At 47.2% G+C, this 20,442-nt stretch overlaps 1 protein-coding gene across 1 annotated transcript in view; it reads right to left on the minus strand.

Annotated features, from left to right (window-relative positions):
• The window catches only part of CCDC150 (coiled-coil domain containing 150), a 917,521-nt gene that overhangs the window by 232,316 nt on the left and 664,763 nt on the right, over positions 1 to 20,442 (minus strand). Inside the window, exons 19-20 of the mRNA XM_069618819.1 lie at positions 10,271 to 10,440; positions 10,088 to 10,181 (exon numbers count right to left, since the gene is read on the minus strand). Coding sequence (XP_069474920.1) covers positions 10,088 to 10,181; positions 10,271 to 10,440 — 264 coding nt within the window. The remainder of the gene's footprint in view (positions 1 to 10,087; positions 10,182 to 10,270; positions 10,441 to 20,442) is intronic.

The raw sequence follows: 20,442 nt of genomic DNA on the forward strand, positions 1-20,442 counted from the left end.
GCTCGTAAAGCATTGTTTTGGAGCGTTTGAAGTTTCTGGATGGTAGATTTGTTGGCGCCACTGTAAAGGGCATTACAGTAGTCGATCCTGGAGAGGATAAGTGCTCTAGCCAAGATCATGCAACTGTCATTAGAGAGGAAAGGTTTGCCTGCTCTTATCAGTTTACAGGTGTATGCGGTGGTGGAGGCCAAGGATTTTAGTTGTTTGTCGAATGATAGTGTGGAATCCAAGTAGAAACCGAGGGTTTTTACTTCCTTGGAGACCCTGATAGGATTTCCATCAATATTGAAGGAGGAGAATTCCTGACCTAATTTTTTGGTGTTCATATGTGTTCCCAGGATTATCAACTCCGTCTTGTCGTCATTCAAGCACAGGCCATGTGTGGCCATCCATGCTTGAACAACGAGATATACCCTGTTCACCAATTCCGAGTCCTTCCTATGATCCCTAGAAAGCGGGTGGAGAATCTGTGTATCATCTGCATAGTCAGTGTAGGTGATACCCAGAAGGTCTAGATCATCAAAATAGGGTTTGGTGAAGATATTGTGTAGGGTAGGCGAGACACAGGAACCCTGGGGAACGCCACATAATATAGGGGTAGGGTCAGCTGCGGCCGAAGGGGCAAGAAACTCTCATTGTTCTTTCGCTGAGGAAAGATTCTAGCCATTTGATGGCCTCAGGAGAGAAATGGGCAGCAGAGTCCAGGTGTTTGCAGAGTACCTTGTGATCGACCAAGTCGAATGCTGCTGAGAGATCAAGTAGGAGCAAGAGTGCAGCTCCTCCTCCATCCCTCAGCTCGTCGACCTGCGTCTTTAAATCAATTAAGGCGGTTTCCATTCCATGAAGTGGACGGAAACCAGATTGTCTTGCTCCTAGGAGCTTATACAAGTCAAGGTGTTTTTGTATCTGAATATAGGCAGCTTTGTCCAATATTTTGAGGAGGAATGGCACAGTGGTAATGGGGCGGTAGTTGGTTGGGATAAGTGGGTCTAAGGTCTGTTTTTTGAGAAGTGGGAGCACCCAGGAATGTTTTAAATTGGCTGGGATAGTGCCTGATGTGAAGGAGGCATTGATTAATTTAGAAATAAATGGTGAGAGGTCTCTGGCAGCGTCTTTTATTAACTGTGCTGGGCAAGTATCGCCCTTGCAGTTAGATGGTTTGAGTGAAAGAATGATTTTTTCTACTTCTAGTGGGGATGTTTTGGAGAAGTGAAATTTGTTGTTTGCCTCTGGTGGGATACTATGTGTAGAGGTATTAGGGGAGTGCTGAAGGTTGAGCATATCTTTTTTTTGTTGTATTTTGGTTTGAAGTGTATTGATTTTATTTGCTAGCGCATTTTGAATATCTGTGCACCAAGTCTTATCCTTGGTAACTAAGTCTGGTGTGGCTATTGGTGACTCTAATTCCTTCAGTATGGCGAAGAGTTCTCTCATGCTAGAATGAGAGTTAGTGATACGTTCATCATAGGAGTTCTTTTTGGCAAGGTTCACTTCTTTTTTAAAGTGAGAGGAGATAGAGGATAGTTTTGCTTTATTTTCGATAGAGGGACATAGTCTCCAGGAATTTTCACTTTTTCTTTTTAGGAGTCGTAAATCTCTCAATTGGGGAGTGAACCATTTGTTAAGGTGCGCTTTAGGTTTGCTTTTTCTAAGTTTGAGCGGGGCGATTTTGTCCAGTGTGTTGAGCATAATCTTGTTATATTCTTCAACTAGAGTACTAGAGTCTAGATTGTCAGATAGAGCGTTTAACGTGGGTAGGATGGCGGGGATTACTTTTTTCGCTGTAATACTCTTTTTGTTTCTGGTTAGACAAGGAGGTGCTAACAATGGGACCGTCGGAGAGGGTCTGGCTGTAGATAGGTTAAAGGTTACGAGAGAGTGATCTGTCCATGATTGGGGAGAGATGGAGGTGATAGAGGCTGTGCAGTTGCAATCTGCTATCCAGTCTAGTGTTCTCCCTTTGGAGTGAGTGGATCTGTTGACTTTCTGAAACAGGCCTGCTGCATTGATGGTATTGGCTATGTCTGAGGCTTGTTTGTCCATAGGGTCATTAAAGCCAAGGTTAAAATCTCCTAATAATAGAAGCTGGGAGGTAGGTTTAAGGTTGTTGGTGATTAGGCTATGCAAGTCCTCGTCGAAGGTACCGAGAGGACCTGGGGGTCTATAAATTAAGTGGATGGTGAGGGTTTGTATGTTATTTATCTGGAATTTGACCAAGATATTTTCACAGGATTGTAGGATTTTAGGAGGGGATGTTCTGAGAGAGAGGCTCAATTTGGAGATGATGGCAATTCCACCACCTCATGTGCCATCCCTATCTTGTCTTGTTATGGTGTAGCCTTCTGGAATGGCTAGCATTAGCGATGGTCCAGCTGCGTTATGTAGCCAGGTCTCGGTTACTGCCAGGAAGTCCAGATTGTGTTCTGTAATGAGGTCGGCTATGCCAAGGGCATGGGCGACAAGGGATCTCGCATTAAGGAGTGCTCCTTTGAGTACTAGCGTCTCTTTAGGCATGTTTGCTTGGCTAGGGGTAGTTAAGTTGGTATCTGAAGTCTTGAACTTTTGTGTTTTGATTGTAGTGACATTTGTTGTTACCGTCTGGTGTGGTTTATGTGGGTAATTTGTTTTTAGGTTGGTTGATGGTAAGGTTCTTCTAGGTGGTTCATATAGTTGTGTGAGTCTTGCGCGAAGTTTAAGATTTCTGTCTAGTAAGGTGCGTGGGAGGGAGGTGAAGGTTTCACCTCTGGTACTAATATTGTTTGGTGGAGAGTTGGTAGGGTTATTAGTCACTATGTTGGGCAACGTATGTAGGGCCGGGTCTGATATCGAGGCAGGAGATGCCGTAAGGTGTTCTTGGGTCATGGTGATAAAACTTAGAGTAACCGCTATATTGCTGTATTGCAATAATGGATGCAGCATTTCTTAGTGAATCCAGATATGTGCACGTGGGTGCTTAGGACTATAGGCAGTGTGGGGCGTTCACTAACAAGGCACAAATGGACATTCAGTGGCGAGGTGCATATGGGCGTTCAGTAGCGAGGCACATATAGGCTAGGTGGGGCGTTCACTAACAAGGCACAAATGGGCAATTCAGTAGAGGGGCACATCTAGGCTAGGTGAGGCATTCACTAACAAGGCACATGTAGGTTAGGTGAGGCATTCACTAATAAAGCATATCTAGGGCGCAACAAGGTCCAACACAAGGCTCAGCATAGGTTAAATGTGGTCTAATGGCGACCATAGGGCACAACACAGGGCTCAGCATAGGTTAAATGTGGTCTAATGGCGACCATAGGGCACAACACAGGGCTCAGCATAGGTTGAATGTGGTCTAATGGCGACCAGAGGGCACAACACATGGCTCAGCATAGGTTAAATGTGGTCTAATGGCGACCATAGGGCACAACACAGGGCTCAGCATAGGTTAAATGTGGTCTAATGGCGACCATAGGGCACAACACAGGGCTCAGCATAGGTTAAATGTGGTCTAATGGCGACCATAGGGCACAACACAGGGCTCAGCATAGGTTAAATGTGGTCTAATGGCGACCATGGGGCACAACACAGGGCTCAGCATAGGTTAAATGTGGTCTAATGGCGACCATAGGGCACAACACAGGGCTCAGCATAGGTTAAAGGGCGACTGGACATGACCATGGGGCACAATATGTGATACTATGGAGGAGCAGATCACTTAGAGAAATCACGATAGCAGAAATGCGGTACGTCAGCCGATGGGTGGGGTGTACTATGGAAGTTGTGCAATCAGTCTTGGGCGGGGATGCTAGGACAATCAGAACGTTTGTCTATAGGTTTACCTTCATGCTGTGAGCCTTATTTGCAGATACATGCTCCGAGACTGGATGATAGAAGCGGCGAGGGCATGCAGAGAACGGGCGGTTTGAGCTCCTGATGCGATTCTAGTTCTGCCTATAGGAGTTTTTTGGGGACGCTCAATACCGCTCCAGGCCGCTAACAGGCGCAAACAGGGCCTTTATACGGCCTTCATGCAGGCCGCCGGCTCATCCGCCTGCCGGCGGAAGCCGAATGCAAAATAAGGGCCAAATCAAGGCTCAGCCTTGCTGTGGTGCCGGGTCGCGCCCGGCATGGGCAGGTCAGGCACAGGATTGGGACACGGTCAGGCAGGCCGTGTAATGCCGGTCTGTGCTTACTTCGGGATGCAGCCTGGTGTCCGTGGCAGCATCAGAGGAGGGGGGCTCCTGCCCTCTACCCTCAGTGGTCGTCGTGAAGAGGGGGGTCCTAGGCACAAACAGGGCCTTTATACGGCCTTCATGCAGGCCGCTGGCTCATCCGCCTGCCGGCGGAAGCCGAATGCAAAATAAGGGCCAGATCGAGGCTCGGCCTCGCTGTGGTGCCGCGTCGCGCCCGGCATGGGCAGGTCAGGCACAGGATTGGGACATGGTCAGGCAGGCCGTGTAATGCCGGTCTGTGCTTACTTGGGGATGCAGCCTGGTGTCCGTGGCAGCATCAGAGGAGGGGGGGCTAATGCCCTCTACCCTCGGTGGTCGTCGTGAAGAGGGGGTAATAGAGTCTAGGCAATAAGATATTTATCATTACTTCAAAGGGAACTTATTTGTTCCTTCCCCTTCTCATATTGAAGTGTCCTTGCAGGGACATTTTACATCACGTCCGGGTTAGAGGTCCCCGGCAGTTGGAACTTGTAATAAGTTATGTTTGTTGTGTGAATATCTAACTATGGAACAATGTTATGACCTACCACGGAAAGATCCCAAAAAGGGGTGCACTGTAAATACGAGCTGATGCAAATATATGTTGAAAGGGGATGGTAGTTAAATAAATGTGTCCAACGAGAGCGTGGGAACTAAAGAAGATTATATTTATTTGTATATGTTTGACTAATCACGTATGGAGGATGATTTGTAATAAAATATGTGGGGGTGTTTTTTAGGGTTGCAAAATGTATAAAATGTGTGAAAGACTGGTTAGTTTGACTCCACGGCATCATCTAGCTCCACATGGGCATTTGTACAATAAACTTGCTTTACAGAAAAACGTGCACTTGCTTCTTAAGAGGTGGGCCTACTTTGGGTTAGGGAGATCAGAGGTCCACCCCCACATAGAATTGACCTGGGTCTAAAATGGGAAGCTTAAAAAGCACTCCAGGCTGGTAGTCAAATGGGCTACTAATGGCATCCTAACAGAAAAAAGGGTTTCAGCGGCAGGTGGACTCCTGTAGACGGCCCACTTGCCACAAAAGAAAAGTTGAAAAAGCAAAGGCACAAAGAAGATGTTTAGAGGACCAAGAAAGATGGGGACACAGAACCCCAAAATGGAATAGAAGGCCCTCTGGCCATAAAAGAAAAGTTTACAAATCAAAGACGCAAGCTAAAACTTTACAGTTCGGGAGCCAGAACGGCAAACATGACATTCTTCCCCGGCAGCAAGCAGTACTAGTATTTAAATTGTGTCCCATTGTGCCCCATTAGGACACCATTACTATCTGCACTAAAATCTTACTTATCTCAAGCACTGACTAATTGCCAGGGATGCCACCTTGGCAATTAGTGCCTGGATTTGCATTTCATGCAATCCTCTTCTCAGGTGGCCAGGGAAAGAATCGCTTTTGGATCCTGACACTGCGGGTGGAGAAGCAAGGGAGGATCACCTGGGTGGAGGATCCTTGGGGATCGGGAGTGGGGTACCTACAGGTGACAAATGGTATCCCCTTTTCCCTCAGTAAACCAAACTAACCCTCCCCTAACTTTTATGGGCTATTGTAAGACATCTCCCCTCATTTCCCCCCCCCCGTTGGCCTGTCACAGTACTGAGACGAGGAAGAGGGGACTATGAGTAGTGAATATCAATAGGTATTTTCAACATTCTGATACTGAGAAGAAGACTGTGAATGCATACCATTGGGGAAGTCAGGCATGTCCCACTAATAAGTTGACTAGAGGTCAGGCAATCCAACTTTCTGACCCGCACCTGTGGGCCCTTAATACTCCTAGGGAGTATAAGAGGTAGGGCTACACGCCATGGAGAGGTACCTGTGGGAGGCGAGATACCTGTGTGAGGCCAGAGAACCGTGGGAGTCCGGAGACCTGCGTGTGAGCAGGGAGAGCAGGGGACGAAACGGGCTGGAGAGAAGCAAGTCAGAGCCAGGACTGGGAGAAGTGTGAGTACGGAGAAGGAAAGAAATGCCTCGGCCGAGTGCGGCCCGTGAGAGGATCTAAAACTCTGGTGGAGCTCTAGTTGCCGATAGCAACAGCAGAAGGCTGTGCTCTGCCCGAAGCCCACAGCCGCTGCGGCAAGCGGGAAAGCGAGGGAAGCGAAGCTCATGGATTGAGGATTGCAGAAGGGAACTGTCGAAGTTGCAGAGAATGGTCACACATAACAAGTGAGTGTAATCAACACTCTGTCCGGAGCGCTCTGCTAATGCTGCCGTGTATTATGAGAGTGTTGAATGAAATGACAAAAGAAGGCTATGAATGTCTAATGATCTGAAAGTCATTGAGCATAGTTCTGGATAACAAAGTGAACATTTTTGAAAATTAAACAAGCAGTAATACTTTAAAAAAGGAAATATTAAGCAATATTGACTACCAAACTGAATGAAACATTATGGGCAAAGCTGTGAGGTGATGAAAGGCAAATGTGAAAGAGAAAGGTGGGGAATAAATAAGACCGCCACAAAGAGAATTGGCAAAGTCAAGTGAATTTTATGAATAACTACCACGTGGCAAGGCCAAATACTAGCAGAAGTTGTGTGACACATTGTGGCAACGCCAAGAGAATTCAAGAGATTGTGAACATGCACATACAGGCAAGAGGCCGACAAGGAGAATCTAAGTGAATGTGAATCTGCACACAGGGGCAAATATGGAAGAACCTGTGTGGGCTGAAGAGCCTGGGTTTCCTGGTTGCGCGACCTGTGCTGGGTGGACCGTGTGGTCTGACAACTGCACCTAAACCAGGGAACTCTCAATGATGAAAGATAAATACACTGTGAAACAAACCAAGAAGGAACACTTTACGTGAACTGTTAATGAAATCCAGAAGGAGTGTCAAGTTGACCTGGAGTTGTGTTGAACATTGGAAGTTTGAAACCAAATGTAAGTTCATACGTTGGAGTCTTGGGGAAGGGAACCCCAAGACCAATTAACTATAATGTTGTCTTGAGAATGGAACCTTAAGACCCCTCTTCTTTGGAACTGTGTTGCTTTGAACTTGGGGAAGGGAACCCCAAGGAGCTGTGGAACTGTGTGAACTTGGGAAAGGTAATCTGCAGACTTTTGTGGAACTTTCCTGAACTTGGGGAAGGGGAGCTGAGAAGGAAGCTACGAGCTGGAAGAAGCTCGGAACCTTGTTTGATCACCGTTTCCTTTGTTATTGACATCCCTACACATTGTGTAGCTTTAGTTGTGAGGGCAAGGATAGGTTTTGGACACAGTCAGGCTGTTAAGTTGAACTTTCTGACTCAGACTTTCCTTAGTTTTGTTCAGGTACGGAAATCCCACCTTAGCATGGGCAAGTTAGGCCTTCAACTATCCTGACATGTAATTAAATAAACTATTTTGTTTTGAACTTTGAATCTGTTGTCTGTCTTACTTCATGCCTTCACATCTCCCAAAGAAAAATTACCTTTCAAAATCCACCCCGAAACAAAATGTACCCATGCTCAAACTTTGCATTAAAGCCAGAACACAGCATATCCAGAGATCTGAAAGCCATGCAAATGCCAGTTTGTATAAAGGGCTGCCTACCATGTCTGCATAATGTGCAAGCTGAGATAGCAGAACCTCTGGCCATGCATTAGGCAACAGAGGACTAACTAGGAAAGATAGAAACAGCTGCCGCCCAGACTGTACTTTCAGAGACAAAATGAAAACCAAAGAATATACTTAAAATGGTTTACAGAACATTGGAATACAGTGCCTACTGGGCAATGTCAATGCCCTGATCCTGCCACATTTATAAACAGTGTTAAACATGGCCAAATCATGCAATGATTAAAGGCATTCTAGTAAAGGCTGGTTTCGGGGCTCATTACCACACTAGCAAGATTCCTGAGTTGGAACTATTTTGACATTGCTCTGCAACCAGCGGGTACAATTTCATGCTTAATTGGCATATGGCAGGTATCCACTGATTTGGCATTCAGGGAGAGCCAGGTATGTTAATGTTAATGTTAAAGGTCATTTGTACCGCGCACTATCACCACTGAAGTGGTCCCCTGGCGCTCTGGCGGCTCTGAAAAGGGGAGGGGGGGGTGGGTTAGTAGGAATAAGCTGGAAAAGTGCAAGAGAGCAGTGATGTGCTGTGGCAGCCTCAGCCCGGTGGGTCCGTCGGCTGGGCTTGGGGTGTTTTATGGTCCGTAGTCGTCGTGTGCTGTTGTGCAAGTCTATGTGTGGTTTGTTTTGTTGTTGCATTGTTGTGAAGTTTGTGCGGATTGCTGCGTTTAAGGCTTGTGGTTGTGTTTGGTTATAGTTTGAGAGGTGTATGCAGAGGGATGGAATTGTTAGTTGGTTGGTTAGTTGGCATTGCTGTCCTTGCAATTGTGGGATTCCATCTAGGTCCGGTACATTACAGTCACATTTCTATCTAGATGCCGCGCAAGCTAGGTTCATAATTCTAGGTGTGGTGCATGCTAAGAGTCACATATGCTAATAGTCACATTTCTGAAATTCTATCTAGGTGTGGTATTTGCTAACAATCATATTTCTATTTAGATTCAACGCTGGCTAAGTTTGAGAATTCCGTCTAAGTGTGGCACATGCCAACAATCATGTTACTGCCTAGATTTGGCGCAAACTAAGCCTGAGAATTCCATCTAGGTGTGGCATATGCTAACAATCACATTTATGAAATTCCATCTAAGTGTGGCATATGCTAACAGTCATATTTCTGTCTAGATTTGGCGCAGACTAAACTTGAGAAATTCCATCTAAATGTGGCATATGCTAACCATCGTATTTCTATCTAGATGCGACGCGGGCTAAGCTTGAGAATTCCATGCAAGTGTGGCACATGTTAACAATCACATTTCTGTCTAGATTTTGCGCAGACTAAACTTGAGAAATTCCATCTTAGTGTGGCATATGCTAACAATCACATTTCTGAAATTCCATCTAAGTGTGGCATATGCTAACAGCCACATTTCTGTCTAGATTTGGCGCAGACTAAACTTGAGAAATTCCATCTAGGTGTGGCATATGCTAACAGTCATATAGCAAACTTGTGCAGTTCAGGAAGGAGAAGATCAGAACATTCATGTCTATGCAATTGCATGCTTATGCTGGTGGCTTTTTGAATGGTAAAAAAGCGATGGTTAATGAGGATGGGTGGATCAGGACCCGTTCTTGCATAGGGATTTAGAGTCGAAAAATTGCATCATGGCCTTGGACCTGCAGAGATTAAGGAAGCCTAAAACCATCCATTGTTTAGTAGCAAATAGGCTTAGTTCTAGCTAATGGAATGTATCTACTTTGCTGGCAACATGTAGGTAGCGTTGTGTGTGATCAGCGCATGAGTGGTCTTTGATAATTTACATTAGGGGATACATTCACACACCAGAAACATGAAAAAAGTACTTCTTTAGAGAGCCAATAAGCAATGTGAATTTGCCTGGAGAACATTTCATTTGGTTTTGGGGTGTAGAAGGAGAACATCTCAATAAGCCGTACCACTATGCAAATCAGCACATATTTAAAATAGGAGCCTCAGTTTTGGGCATGAAAGCTTATTTGGGATAATTTAAATGTTAAAAAGACAATCCTCCAAAATAAACAAATCGAAAAAGGGCACTTGGGAGGCTTACAGGATTGGTGCTTTTCTTGCCAAAAAGGAGGTTGGGGCCAGGTGGGAAAGGGGTTAGTTTGTACAGGCATGCGACTTGTCAGATCAATTAAGTTAAAGAAACAGGAGTACACTTATATAACTAGCAGAGTGGAAGGTTCAGGTTTTAATCAAATGGAGATTTAAAAAGACCAGAGGCCAGTTACAGTCCCTATAGCCATGGGGAAGACGCTTTTTGGATGCAAAGTAAACCCCTAAAGAGAAACTCTGTGTTCTTATGTCCATCTGAGCTACAGTCGTAGGCTCTTACCTGGTTGCGTTGCTGTGTGTCCATTGAGAGCAGGCGAGCCTGGCACTCTGCAAGTTCGGACTCAAACCGCTGTATCCTCTGCTGGTTCTGGGACCTGCAAAGAGAGGAGACCATTCAATCACAGGGGTGCTTCAATGATGAACGTAGAGGGCTGTAATTGGCGCGGGCGACTGCTGCGCATACCGCTCTTTCCTCAGGCCTGTGATCTCAGAGTCCTTGCCTCCAAGCTCCACCTGCAGCTTCTCCAGAGACTGTTGCAAGCGGTTGTGGGAGGTCAGCACATTCTCCAAGGTTGCCGTCACCTTGCTATTGTCTTCCTTCACATCGGACAGTTGCCGCTGAAGAAACACGATCTAAGGAACGAAAGAAAAAAGAAGACAAAAAAAGGAGGACCGTCAGGCTGGACAAGATTATTTGGCAAGGGATAGTTCGGAATTGAAAGTAGAGCTTAAATATGTGCATCAGTCCTGGGAGGGACTGCTGTTGACTGTTGCTGTGTGGTGAGGGGTGTCGGGATAGGATTTGTGGGCGTCTACGTAGATCACAATTGCGGTGTAACGCTATGGGGGAAGCTGTGGGCATTATAAAAATAAATACGGGCAGCCACCAGAAAGCAGCACAAATGTACAGGGTACAAATTCATACATAAGGGCAGTAAAAGATAAAAACATGCCATTGATAATCGTTCAGTGCTGCCACTGCTCAACAGAGAGACAACCAAACAATTGATTACACGCACAGTGCGGTTCTGCCACTGGGGTCCCTGCAACTCAGACACCAAAGGAAGTGTTAAAAAAGATCTGCACACAACAAATTCCCTTGACATGAGGGCTAGAGCCCTTATCACTGTTTCAGAAGTGACTGATCATGTATTAGCACCCTGAATGGAACATTGAAATCCTAGCAGCCAATCAGGATTCAGGCCTTCTGTGCAGCAATCGTTGGTTTGGCTACAGTTCCATGTGCTTCTCTATATTTTACTTGCCACTCCAGGAGCCTGCCACTCGTTAGGAATGATTTATTTTGTTGCTTTCCTTCTAAACCTCTATGGGACACCCTTTCTTTTTGCTTTGTTCACTCATGTCCTGACTTTTTGGAGGTTAAGTAAAGCCTTATGCTTTACCTCACTTGCCCTTTTGCTCTCTCTCATGGGGAAACGGATCAGTCCCTAAAAATATCAGTACTAAGACACTATGGGCCTCATTAAGAGTTCGGCAGTGTGGGCAAAAAAGTGGTAACAGTTACTACTGAATTACCTCACCACCGCACTACAGCATTTGGGGATAATGTGGAGGAAAAACCTCCAGCAGAATGCTGGAGGTAATTACTCTGCCCTACTGCCAAAAACCAGCAAAATCTGAGGAATTACCACTGGCGGTAATTCCACCAAAATCCCCATGGAGTCCTATGTACTCCAATAAATGGGGACTAACACTGCCTACTACCACTTGTAATCCAGCGGTAATTACACCAGATCAAGTGGTGATAATGGTAAATCAGTTTGGTGGTATTTCAGTGGATTTGCTGCTGAAATACCACCAAACTTGTAAGGAGGCCCTATATCTCTCTGAAAATCTTGTAGTGTTACAATTGCAACATCGCCTTCAAGTGAAGAAACTTTTCTTTAATGGTTTTCTGCTTACTTTGACAATGTGCCTAGGATGAGCTGTTGGCAGCAGATATTTTCCCACCATGCTTCTGTATTTTTAACTGTGCACCTTTGCATTTATCGCAAATGACTGCTAGGGGTGGCTAACAGCCTAAGATGGCCATGCCAAAAGGTTTTCGCTTCCGCTGGCCATCTTGTCCTTTGGTCTTCTTCCTGCCTTCTCAGGTCTGGAAATGCAGTATATTGAATGCCCTTAGTTGCAGCTTTCACAGGTAAAGGGGCAGGTTGTGTGTGAGCTGGGATGTGGGGGCTGGGAATGTCTGGTCCCAGTCCACACCCTTGCGACTGAATGTCTGTTGCTGGGCAGATGTAGCCAGGGCCTAGTCACTGCCAGCTTGGATGGTGCAGATCCTCACCACTGGTGGGCTTGGGCCTGGATCGTGGATAAAAGGAGGGCTCCTGCAGCCATTTGACAGATCATCGTTGGAGCCAAGTCCTCTATTAAGAAGAGTAGCCAGTTGACAACCCCTGCAGCTGACCAGCTCCTATGTTTTCAGCCTTCTTGCATCAACAGTAGCTGTGCTGGGCATGCATCTTTGTTTGTCCATTGAAGATCATCTGTCGCCGACCTGACAGTGGTGACTCCCGTTGCAATCAGTCTTCTTTGCATGGTAGAGATGTCCTGTGGCCATCTGCACCATAGAAGTCTTCATCCTTTTTTCTGTCTCAGTGATCTACTGGAAGCTGTCTGGAACCGATTCCCAAGTACCGCGACCGACCGAAACTAAATCCTGCACCTTAAAGTGACCTCTGCATGCATGACCCCTGGGTGTTCGTCTACTGCACCAAGCACAGACAATTGCGTCTCCAACGGACTCAAGAACCTCAGCAGTGGTCTCCAGATAAGTCAGAGTCAGGTGGGTTAGTTACCATACCAGTTTCTGCCCCCTTCACCCCCATCCCATGTTCTACATAGGGTTACATGGGCATAAAGTCCTGTCCCTAAATCACTCTTTACTCACTTTGGTCAATGGCGTCCTGGTCAAGGATCCCTTACTAGTCATATTCTAGTGTCTGGGATGGAGCGAATTTACTTACCTGAAATATATCTCTTTTTGAGTCTCATAACTACAGCCATCGCCAATCCCTTAATAAACCTACCTGTGAAGTATACCTGTCGAAATGTGGACTTTTGGGCACAAGACGCCAAACCATCAGAAGGCAGACTCATTTTAAGAGGAAAGAAAGCTGATCATTGATATTCTAAAGTGACTTCTACTTCTAATGCATCAGAGTACTTGCCCGTGTTGCACTGGTTGTTGAATCAAATGTTTTCCTATATCTCTGTTAGGTAAGATGTTCATATTTGTGAATAATCTTCCTGACCTGGGTCAACCACAGAACTTTTTGCTTGGACTTGGTGATTATTTTTTCTTGTCCCTAGGTGAGTGGAAATCATGTTCCCCTCTCACCTAGTCTTTTATTCTTTTCAAGGGTGACCTTTTTATGTCTCTCCATAGTGTGTGCTTGGCTTTATAGTAGGCTATAACATTTGGGCTTAGTCTGGGTTGCCCGTTTGTGTTTCCCTTTTTAACTTCTGCTAATTACCGCCTGGGTGAACTTCTATTCCCAAGAAGTAAAGTGGGATTCCCTGAGCCAGCACACCCCACCTCATCTGGAGTGCTGGAGAGATACACTGTATCCCCTTTCTCACTTACCTGATTAACATTTTTGTTAAAATTACAAGTTAGCTTTAATGGCTGGTGGCAGTGGAACTACTTTTATGACTTTTAGTCATTATTATTCGCAGGCTGTCAAATCAGCCCCAGTAATGCACGAGGGTCACCATTCTGCTAGAACGGTGGGCTCCTCTTTTCGCCATTTCTCGTTTGCTTTTTTGTTTCTTGGGTCTTCTGCTGTCCTAAGCGGGAAAGATCCTGGTGGAAGTTTTCTCTTCGGGAGGAACCCTTTGTATTCCCCACCGAGGCTCCAGAGTGTCTGTGAAGGCAGGAAGCGAGGGAAGAGTCCAAAACTCTACAGCCCTTTGTCTTTCACCTTGCCTGAGAGGAACCAGTTCCTACTGGGGAGCTGGCTGTCCTGACTGGACAGCTAGCTGCCCCATTCTGTAAACTGCAGGGAGAGTTTGTAGAAGTTATGCTGTAGTTCCTGATAAATAGCCCTATCCTGGAAACGGCTGACAAGTCCACCACTGGAAGTAAATCTGAAAAGCAAGATGAAGAAACAACTGCTGCAACCATTTCCAGTGACCGGAGAGCCTGCTGTGTAACCAGAGCTTGATGTAACCCTTCCTTCCAATCGACATGAGGTCCCGAAAATGACAACTCCTACGAAGAGGCTGTTGAGACCCACTAGTTTCAAGAAGGCCTGCATTTCGAGCCATCCCTTGACGACCTGCGACCTTGCAGGGTTGCAAACCACCAATAACTAGGGACCGCAAGCCAGTGTACACTGCATGGTCTTCCAAAGTCAGATCCTATCCAAAACTTTGGTGGACTCCTGCTGGACCTCCAGAGGCATGATTCGAATCCTTGAAGTCCCCTCACCAGAGTGCAGGACCAGATTAGTGAAGAGTATCCGACCAAGGATATTTGTTCATCAGGTACTTGTAAAAGGGTGCCAAATTTGCAGAGCGATTAGAATCCCTGAAGAATCCTTTGTTGGAAACCTATCCGGTCGACTGCGTTTGCCAGATCCCATCCAGTGTCCGTTCTGCAGTCACCAGACCAAGATTCCAGGGACCGGCTCCTGTGCTGCTTCCTCAGAAAGACTACCATCTCCAAACTCTTCTTCATAGCTGAGGTAGTGCATTGGCCTAGATAATACTTCCCTTAACACTTGTGTGAATCCTGTGTGGCTAATTCATGTGGTTGGCAGTTTGCCCATACCATTCGCCCAGGCCTCATTCTGGAAAGCATATAGGGAGTCTTCTGTGAAGTCCCTGAACACTTTCAACTAACTATAAAGTGAATACTTACTTGTCTGAAGAGATATCCTCTGAAACGTTAATGACATTTTATAATGGAAAGGTAATTCCTAAACTCCTAAATGGTTTGGATGTGCTGGCTAATGCACAGCTGGAAGATTTGGATAGGCTGGTTGTTTTGATATGGAGGCGGGTTCTGTATTTTCTTCTCAAATGTGTACCACTGGTAGCAATATGGCGGGAACCTAGGCTGCAATCATTAAAAAGCAGAGTGGTGTGTCATAAACTATTAGGAGACAAAGCTAGTATACAGATGCTAGAGTTTAAAAACTATAACTCAGGTGAGGGAGGGACCAGTCACGGTTAAAAGATCAGTATCAATTTTAATAATTAGTCATAGAAGTTAAAACATATAATTAAATAAGATGGTCCACAATACAATACTTAACATCCAATATAAAACAGGGGATACGTAACAAGCTTAGACAGCGAGTTAAAACAAGTTCACAGAAAAAACATACACAATTGGTACTTGTAAAACAAATAGTAGAGTACCAGATTCTATTGGAATTAATGTGTCATAAATTTATGTCTCTGTTTTTAATCCACAGAATTGTCTCGACATATTTCTGTTCTTTTAAACATAGGTATAGAACATTCATCAGGAGGCAGTAGTTTTTACGACATGACCTAATTCTTATTGGATCATAAATATAATCAGCGACTGTCTCATAGCATCTTATATGGTGCTGGTGGGGGCTCTCTACTTCAGCCAGTAGGTAGGTGTAGGAGGATAATTCAGTCCTGCGGACTGGAACAATAAGTGTCCGGTTGGGTTGTTACAACAAAGATATGGCAGGCAGGCGGGAATGGATCCCTTACTCGACGCTAATGTTGAGCATTCGTGGCGTGCAGTGCCTAGTGTTAGTCGGGAGAGCTCTGTATAGACAACTGGTAGCCCTTTTCAGGAAATGTTCCAAGAAGGATCTGCTGTATTTTTTATTTGGGAAAAAAATGCACCTCAGAGAAAGATTCTCCAGCAAAGGAATTTGCCCAATTTTGTTATATTCAGCTATTAGATATGAGTTTGACCCCTGAAACCCTTTTAAGGAACCCTGTCATACCAAAAACGCTGATTCGTCTTAATGACTGGATTGACACTGAAATAAATATCTTTTATATGCACAAGTTAAGGCTATACCTAAGAAAGCTGGGAATGCTGAATCGTACATAGATTTCACGACTACATATAGGGCTGACTTTATATGGTTCCACTTTAATGTCTTACCTTCGAAAGAGATACTGGGCCTCATTACGAGGTATGCCGGTAAGGGAAAAATGATGCCGGTATGTTAATACCGGCATCATTTACCGTTCCGTAGCATTCCGACCCGCAAACCCGGTATTAGCGGCATACCAAACAACGGTGCCGCTAATAGCGATATAGGCGCGTACATGCGCACCTTCAGGGAGCAAACACCGGTATGCCGGTAATAGGGGGTAATTCCAACCCACGCATACATGCAAATACCGGCATCGCAAAGCTGGTAATGACGGCCTGCACGATGCCGGCCATACAGGCATCCCAGACCACCCGCAAACAGCAAGCAAGATACAAGGCAGCTGCCACGGGTGCATACAATCCCCACAGGTGGAGTCAAAGGAGGCTGTGCCAGTATGAACTGAGCACACCCACACACCACAACTCCCCCCCCCCCCCCGGTGTAGGCAATGCAGAGTTGCCCAGTACAAAAGGAGCATAACTAAACAACACACCCCTTCCTACACCAAAAGGCCACCACTAGCATTTGCAAACATGGCGCAGGAGGACCTGCCTATACTGATACAACTACAGCAACAACTGCAACAACAGCAGCAAGAACAGGCAGCGCAGAGGAGACACAGGAGGAGAAGGAGGTTGAGACAGGCCCATCCATCACCACCAGCGCAGCCAACAGAGCCTCGTAGGCAGCCAGCAATACATTGCACCAGACCCACCCCATTCAACCCTACCCCTGAGCAGATCCACACCCTGTACCGGTTGGACCGTGGCACCATCACCACCATAGTGCACATGATACAGAACGACATTGCCATCCACATACACATATGCACTGCCAACCCCCCCACTACTAAAGGTGGTGTCTGTGCCACACCTCCTGGCCACAGGCACCTACCAACACACAGTGGGCCAGCTGCATGGCATTTCACATCCACTATTTTCACGCATGCTGAACCAAGTGCTGGATGCCCTCCAGAAGCATGCAAGAACCCACATATCCCTACCACGGACTGCCCAGGAGATAGCCGAAACCAAAGTAGGCTCCCAGGCACTGGCAGGCATGCCCAACAGTGTCGGTGCCATCGACTGCACCCATGTGGAATTGATAGTCCCCCATGACATAGAGGCCGTGTACCGCAATCGCAAACAACACCACTCCATCAATGTGCAAATGGTATGTGACTCCAGGAAGATCATCACCCATTGCTGCGGCCGATTTCCTGGATCAACACATGATGCCATGTTACTGGGTAAATCCACGGTACCCCATCAAATGGAGCGACATGCCAGACCACGTGCCTGGCTGCTTGGTGAGTTGCGCAACCGTCCCATGGCAGTGCTTTGGGGTACTGATGTGTGGGGATGCATGAGGGGGGGGGGGCAATACTGCACCTGGGTCGGAATAGCCGGTGATTGGAGAATGCATGCAGAGCCAAACACTCCTGACCTGAACCAGTCAAACGGTACATGACACTTCACTGGGTCACAGATCACAATAATGCATATCAATGAGAACAAGTAAGAGGCACAACCAGGCCACCATGGTGATGGCAAGCAATGCATGAATGAACAGGACGGCTAGTGTGGCTATGTGGGCAGTGTGACCATGCAAAGTAAATAATGAACAGCATGAATTGGAGTCAAAACATTGTTGCACTACCACAGCATATCTGCCTCAGCATGCATGATTACACCCTGCATCATCTATTGAATGCCAACCAGACTACCACACCTCATGACAGTACAGATTGCACCAAGATAACATTTTTTCATGCTAACAGGGACATGTGCATGGCCACACCAAATAGCTGGCGGCATGACTGTGCTCCCTGAATTACGGGAGTTCAGAGTGACACACACCTATTTGAATCTGCTTGCTGGTGATGGAGGATATCCCTTGAGGCCGTGGCTACACACCCCTGTGCCTAACCCGCAGAATGGCCATGAGGAGGAGTACAATCGTGTGGACAACCGTACCCGTGTTGTCATTGAGCAGACCTTTGGCCTGTCGAAGTGGCGGTTCCGCTGCCTCAGCAGGTCTGGTGGGGCACTCCTATATAGGCCTGAGAAGGTGGCAAAGATCACCATGGCCTGTGTCATGCTGCACGACATGTGCGTCCGGAGAAATGTACCATTGTCACCTGACATTGACATGCATGGGCCGGGTGAGGATGATGAGGATGGAGACGGAGGTGAAGTAGCCCCACTGCCAGTACGTGATGCACGGGATGGCCCTGCCGTACGGCAAGCACGAATTCAAGTATACTTCTGAAACACAGGGACTATGAAAGACTTGTGTCAGTCAGACACTGGGCCAATATGAACATGCCCACAGGGAATGTTGGGAGTTGGGCACTGAACACCGTAACACATTAAATGGATGCACACGAAAAATAACAGTTTCCAGCCATGGATTTTTCTTCACACAACCTGTGTATTATTCAAAACTGCAAAAATGTGCCCACTTCCCCCTCCCAGACCCCCCCCAACAAACTACCTCACCCACCCCACAAACCACAGAAAATACCCAAACTCCCTCACCCACCCACAGATCCCAAATGTCCCCATGTGTGCACCAAACAGTGTACCCTTCACCAATGTAGTTCTTCACATTGTCATTGCCCATACAGTTATTTCATTTTCCTCGAGACTTTTGGGTCTGGGGGTGCCATGGCCGAGCGACGTGCGCTCCTGCGCGTTAACCGCACAGGGCTCGATTGCACCGAGGTGGAAGGGGTTGTTGTAGTGGAGGTGTCTATTTTCAGTCCCATGGCTGGGCCGGGGTGTTGACGCTGCATTTGCGGGATGTTGGCAAGAAGGGCCTGTGTCAGTGACACCATGCACTCCCTGAATGCACACGTAGATGCCTCCACGGCAGCTGTATTGGCTGCAATGGTCGTGGCTATGGCCCTCATGGCCTCATTCCCAGCGTCTACCTGTCGATGCATGATTTGCAGCATTGACTCTTGACGGGCCTCTACCCTTGCCAGGCGAGCCTCAAAGGAGGTGTCGGCCGCAGGTGTATGGTGTCTGGCAGGGTGGTGGCTGGCAGGGTGGTAGAAGTCACCTGTGTGGGCTCCTCGTCCTGGGCACTGTCCTCCTGGAAGATCCCAATGTCTGATTCTCCAAGGTCTGAGTCATGGAGACACGGATCGTCCAGGCTCTCCGACTCCGCAGGTGGGTGGGGGCTGGCAATGGGGCTTGGGGTGGGTATTCCAGACATGATTCCAGCCTCATCATCCACCTCTGTGGACACAACGTCCGTGGTGGCTGGCGGAACGGCTCCCACTGTTGTGGGTGCCAGCTGCGGTTCTGTCGCTGCAGGTCCCCCCTGCAGGGTTGATGCCTTGCGTGGCACACTGGGTGTTGCTGCAGGCATTTCCTTGGACGGGGGGGGTGGCAGTGGCCCTGGTCCCTTTGCGTGCACCGGATGTACTCGCACCCCTGTCCTGTTTTCCACCTTCCTCATCGGTGCCTGGGAGACAGAAGAGATGCAGGTCATCAGTGATGTTGTGAAATGGCAGCTATGATGTATTGCGGTGTAATATGTTCATACATTCAGGCATCATTTCATTTCTGGTGTGTGGCATTTGGTGTACTGAGGGGACATGTTGGCAATCAATGCATGGCTGGTGGCATAGCATTGGTTTGATGTGTGTGTGGTGGGTCCCATGGGCATGGTTGGGTCATGTTGCACCTCTGTTGGGATTGGGATTTTAACTCAGCATGCGTGTGGTGCAGGGTGTGGCACTCATTATTCTATGGATGTGTTGATGTAGCCTTGGAACATGCATTGCATTGCCTAGTCTAACTTCCACATCACTTGTGCCACATCATGTTTTGGTTTACGTGGATGTGATGGTTCACTCACCTTCCTCTGTGGTAGTTGCAGCGCCGAACTCCTGGTCTCCTATTCCCTCTATGGATTCCGGGTAAATGAATGCACTTGCAGTCTCCTCCCATGCGTTGAGCTTCACAGGGGAGTGTGGGCCACCGCCTGTCGCCAATTCGGCTCTCCTGTTATCCGCAAGGATCTTCCTGACCCGGAGGCGGAGGTCGTCCCAGCGCTTCCAGCAGTCACGTACACTCCTTGGGGTGCTCCCCACTGCTGACACCCTCTGAGCGACCTCCTGCCAGACCTGTTTTTTTCTGGTTTGTGCCGCATGCTTGAGGTCTGTGCTCCTGATTGTGTCTGCATGCTGTTCGAGGGTGTTAGCAAGCATAGTCAGTTCAGCATCAGAAAAACGCTGCTTCCTCTTCCTTTGGGAGGATTTACCGGTGGCCTTCGACAACCTGCTTCAGTTGTGGCACACAACAACACGAGTGTAGTGGTGGTTATGGAGGATGGCAATGCATTGTGTTTTTAAATATGGCTGCCGGCTCATTTCCCGTTCAGACGCGATGACGTAATTTCCGGGTCCTTTTTTGCGACCACGGTAATACCGTGCCGGTATTACTGTGGCAGTGTTTAGTGGTTGTTATGACGCGGTTACGGAATGGGCGGTACCGGCAATGCTGGT

This window comes from Ambystoma mexicanum, chromosome 10 (assembly GCF_040938575.1).
Source record: "Ambystoma mexicanum isolate Mex_15411 chromosome 10, UKY_AmexF1_1, whole genome shotgun sequence".
In the NCBI taxonomy this organism is placed as follows: domain Eukaryota; kingdom Metazoa; phylum Chordata; class Amphibia; order Caudata; family Ambystomatidae; genus Ambystoma; species Ambystoma mexicanum.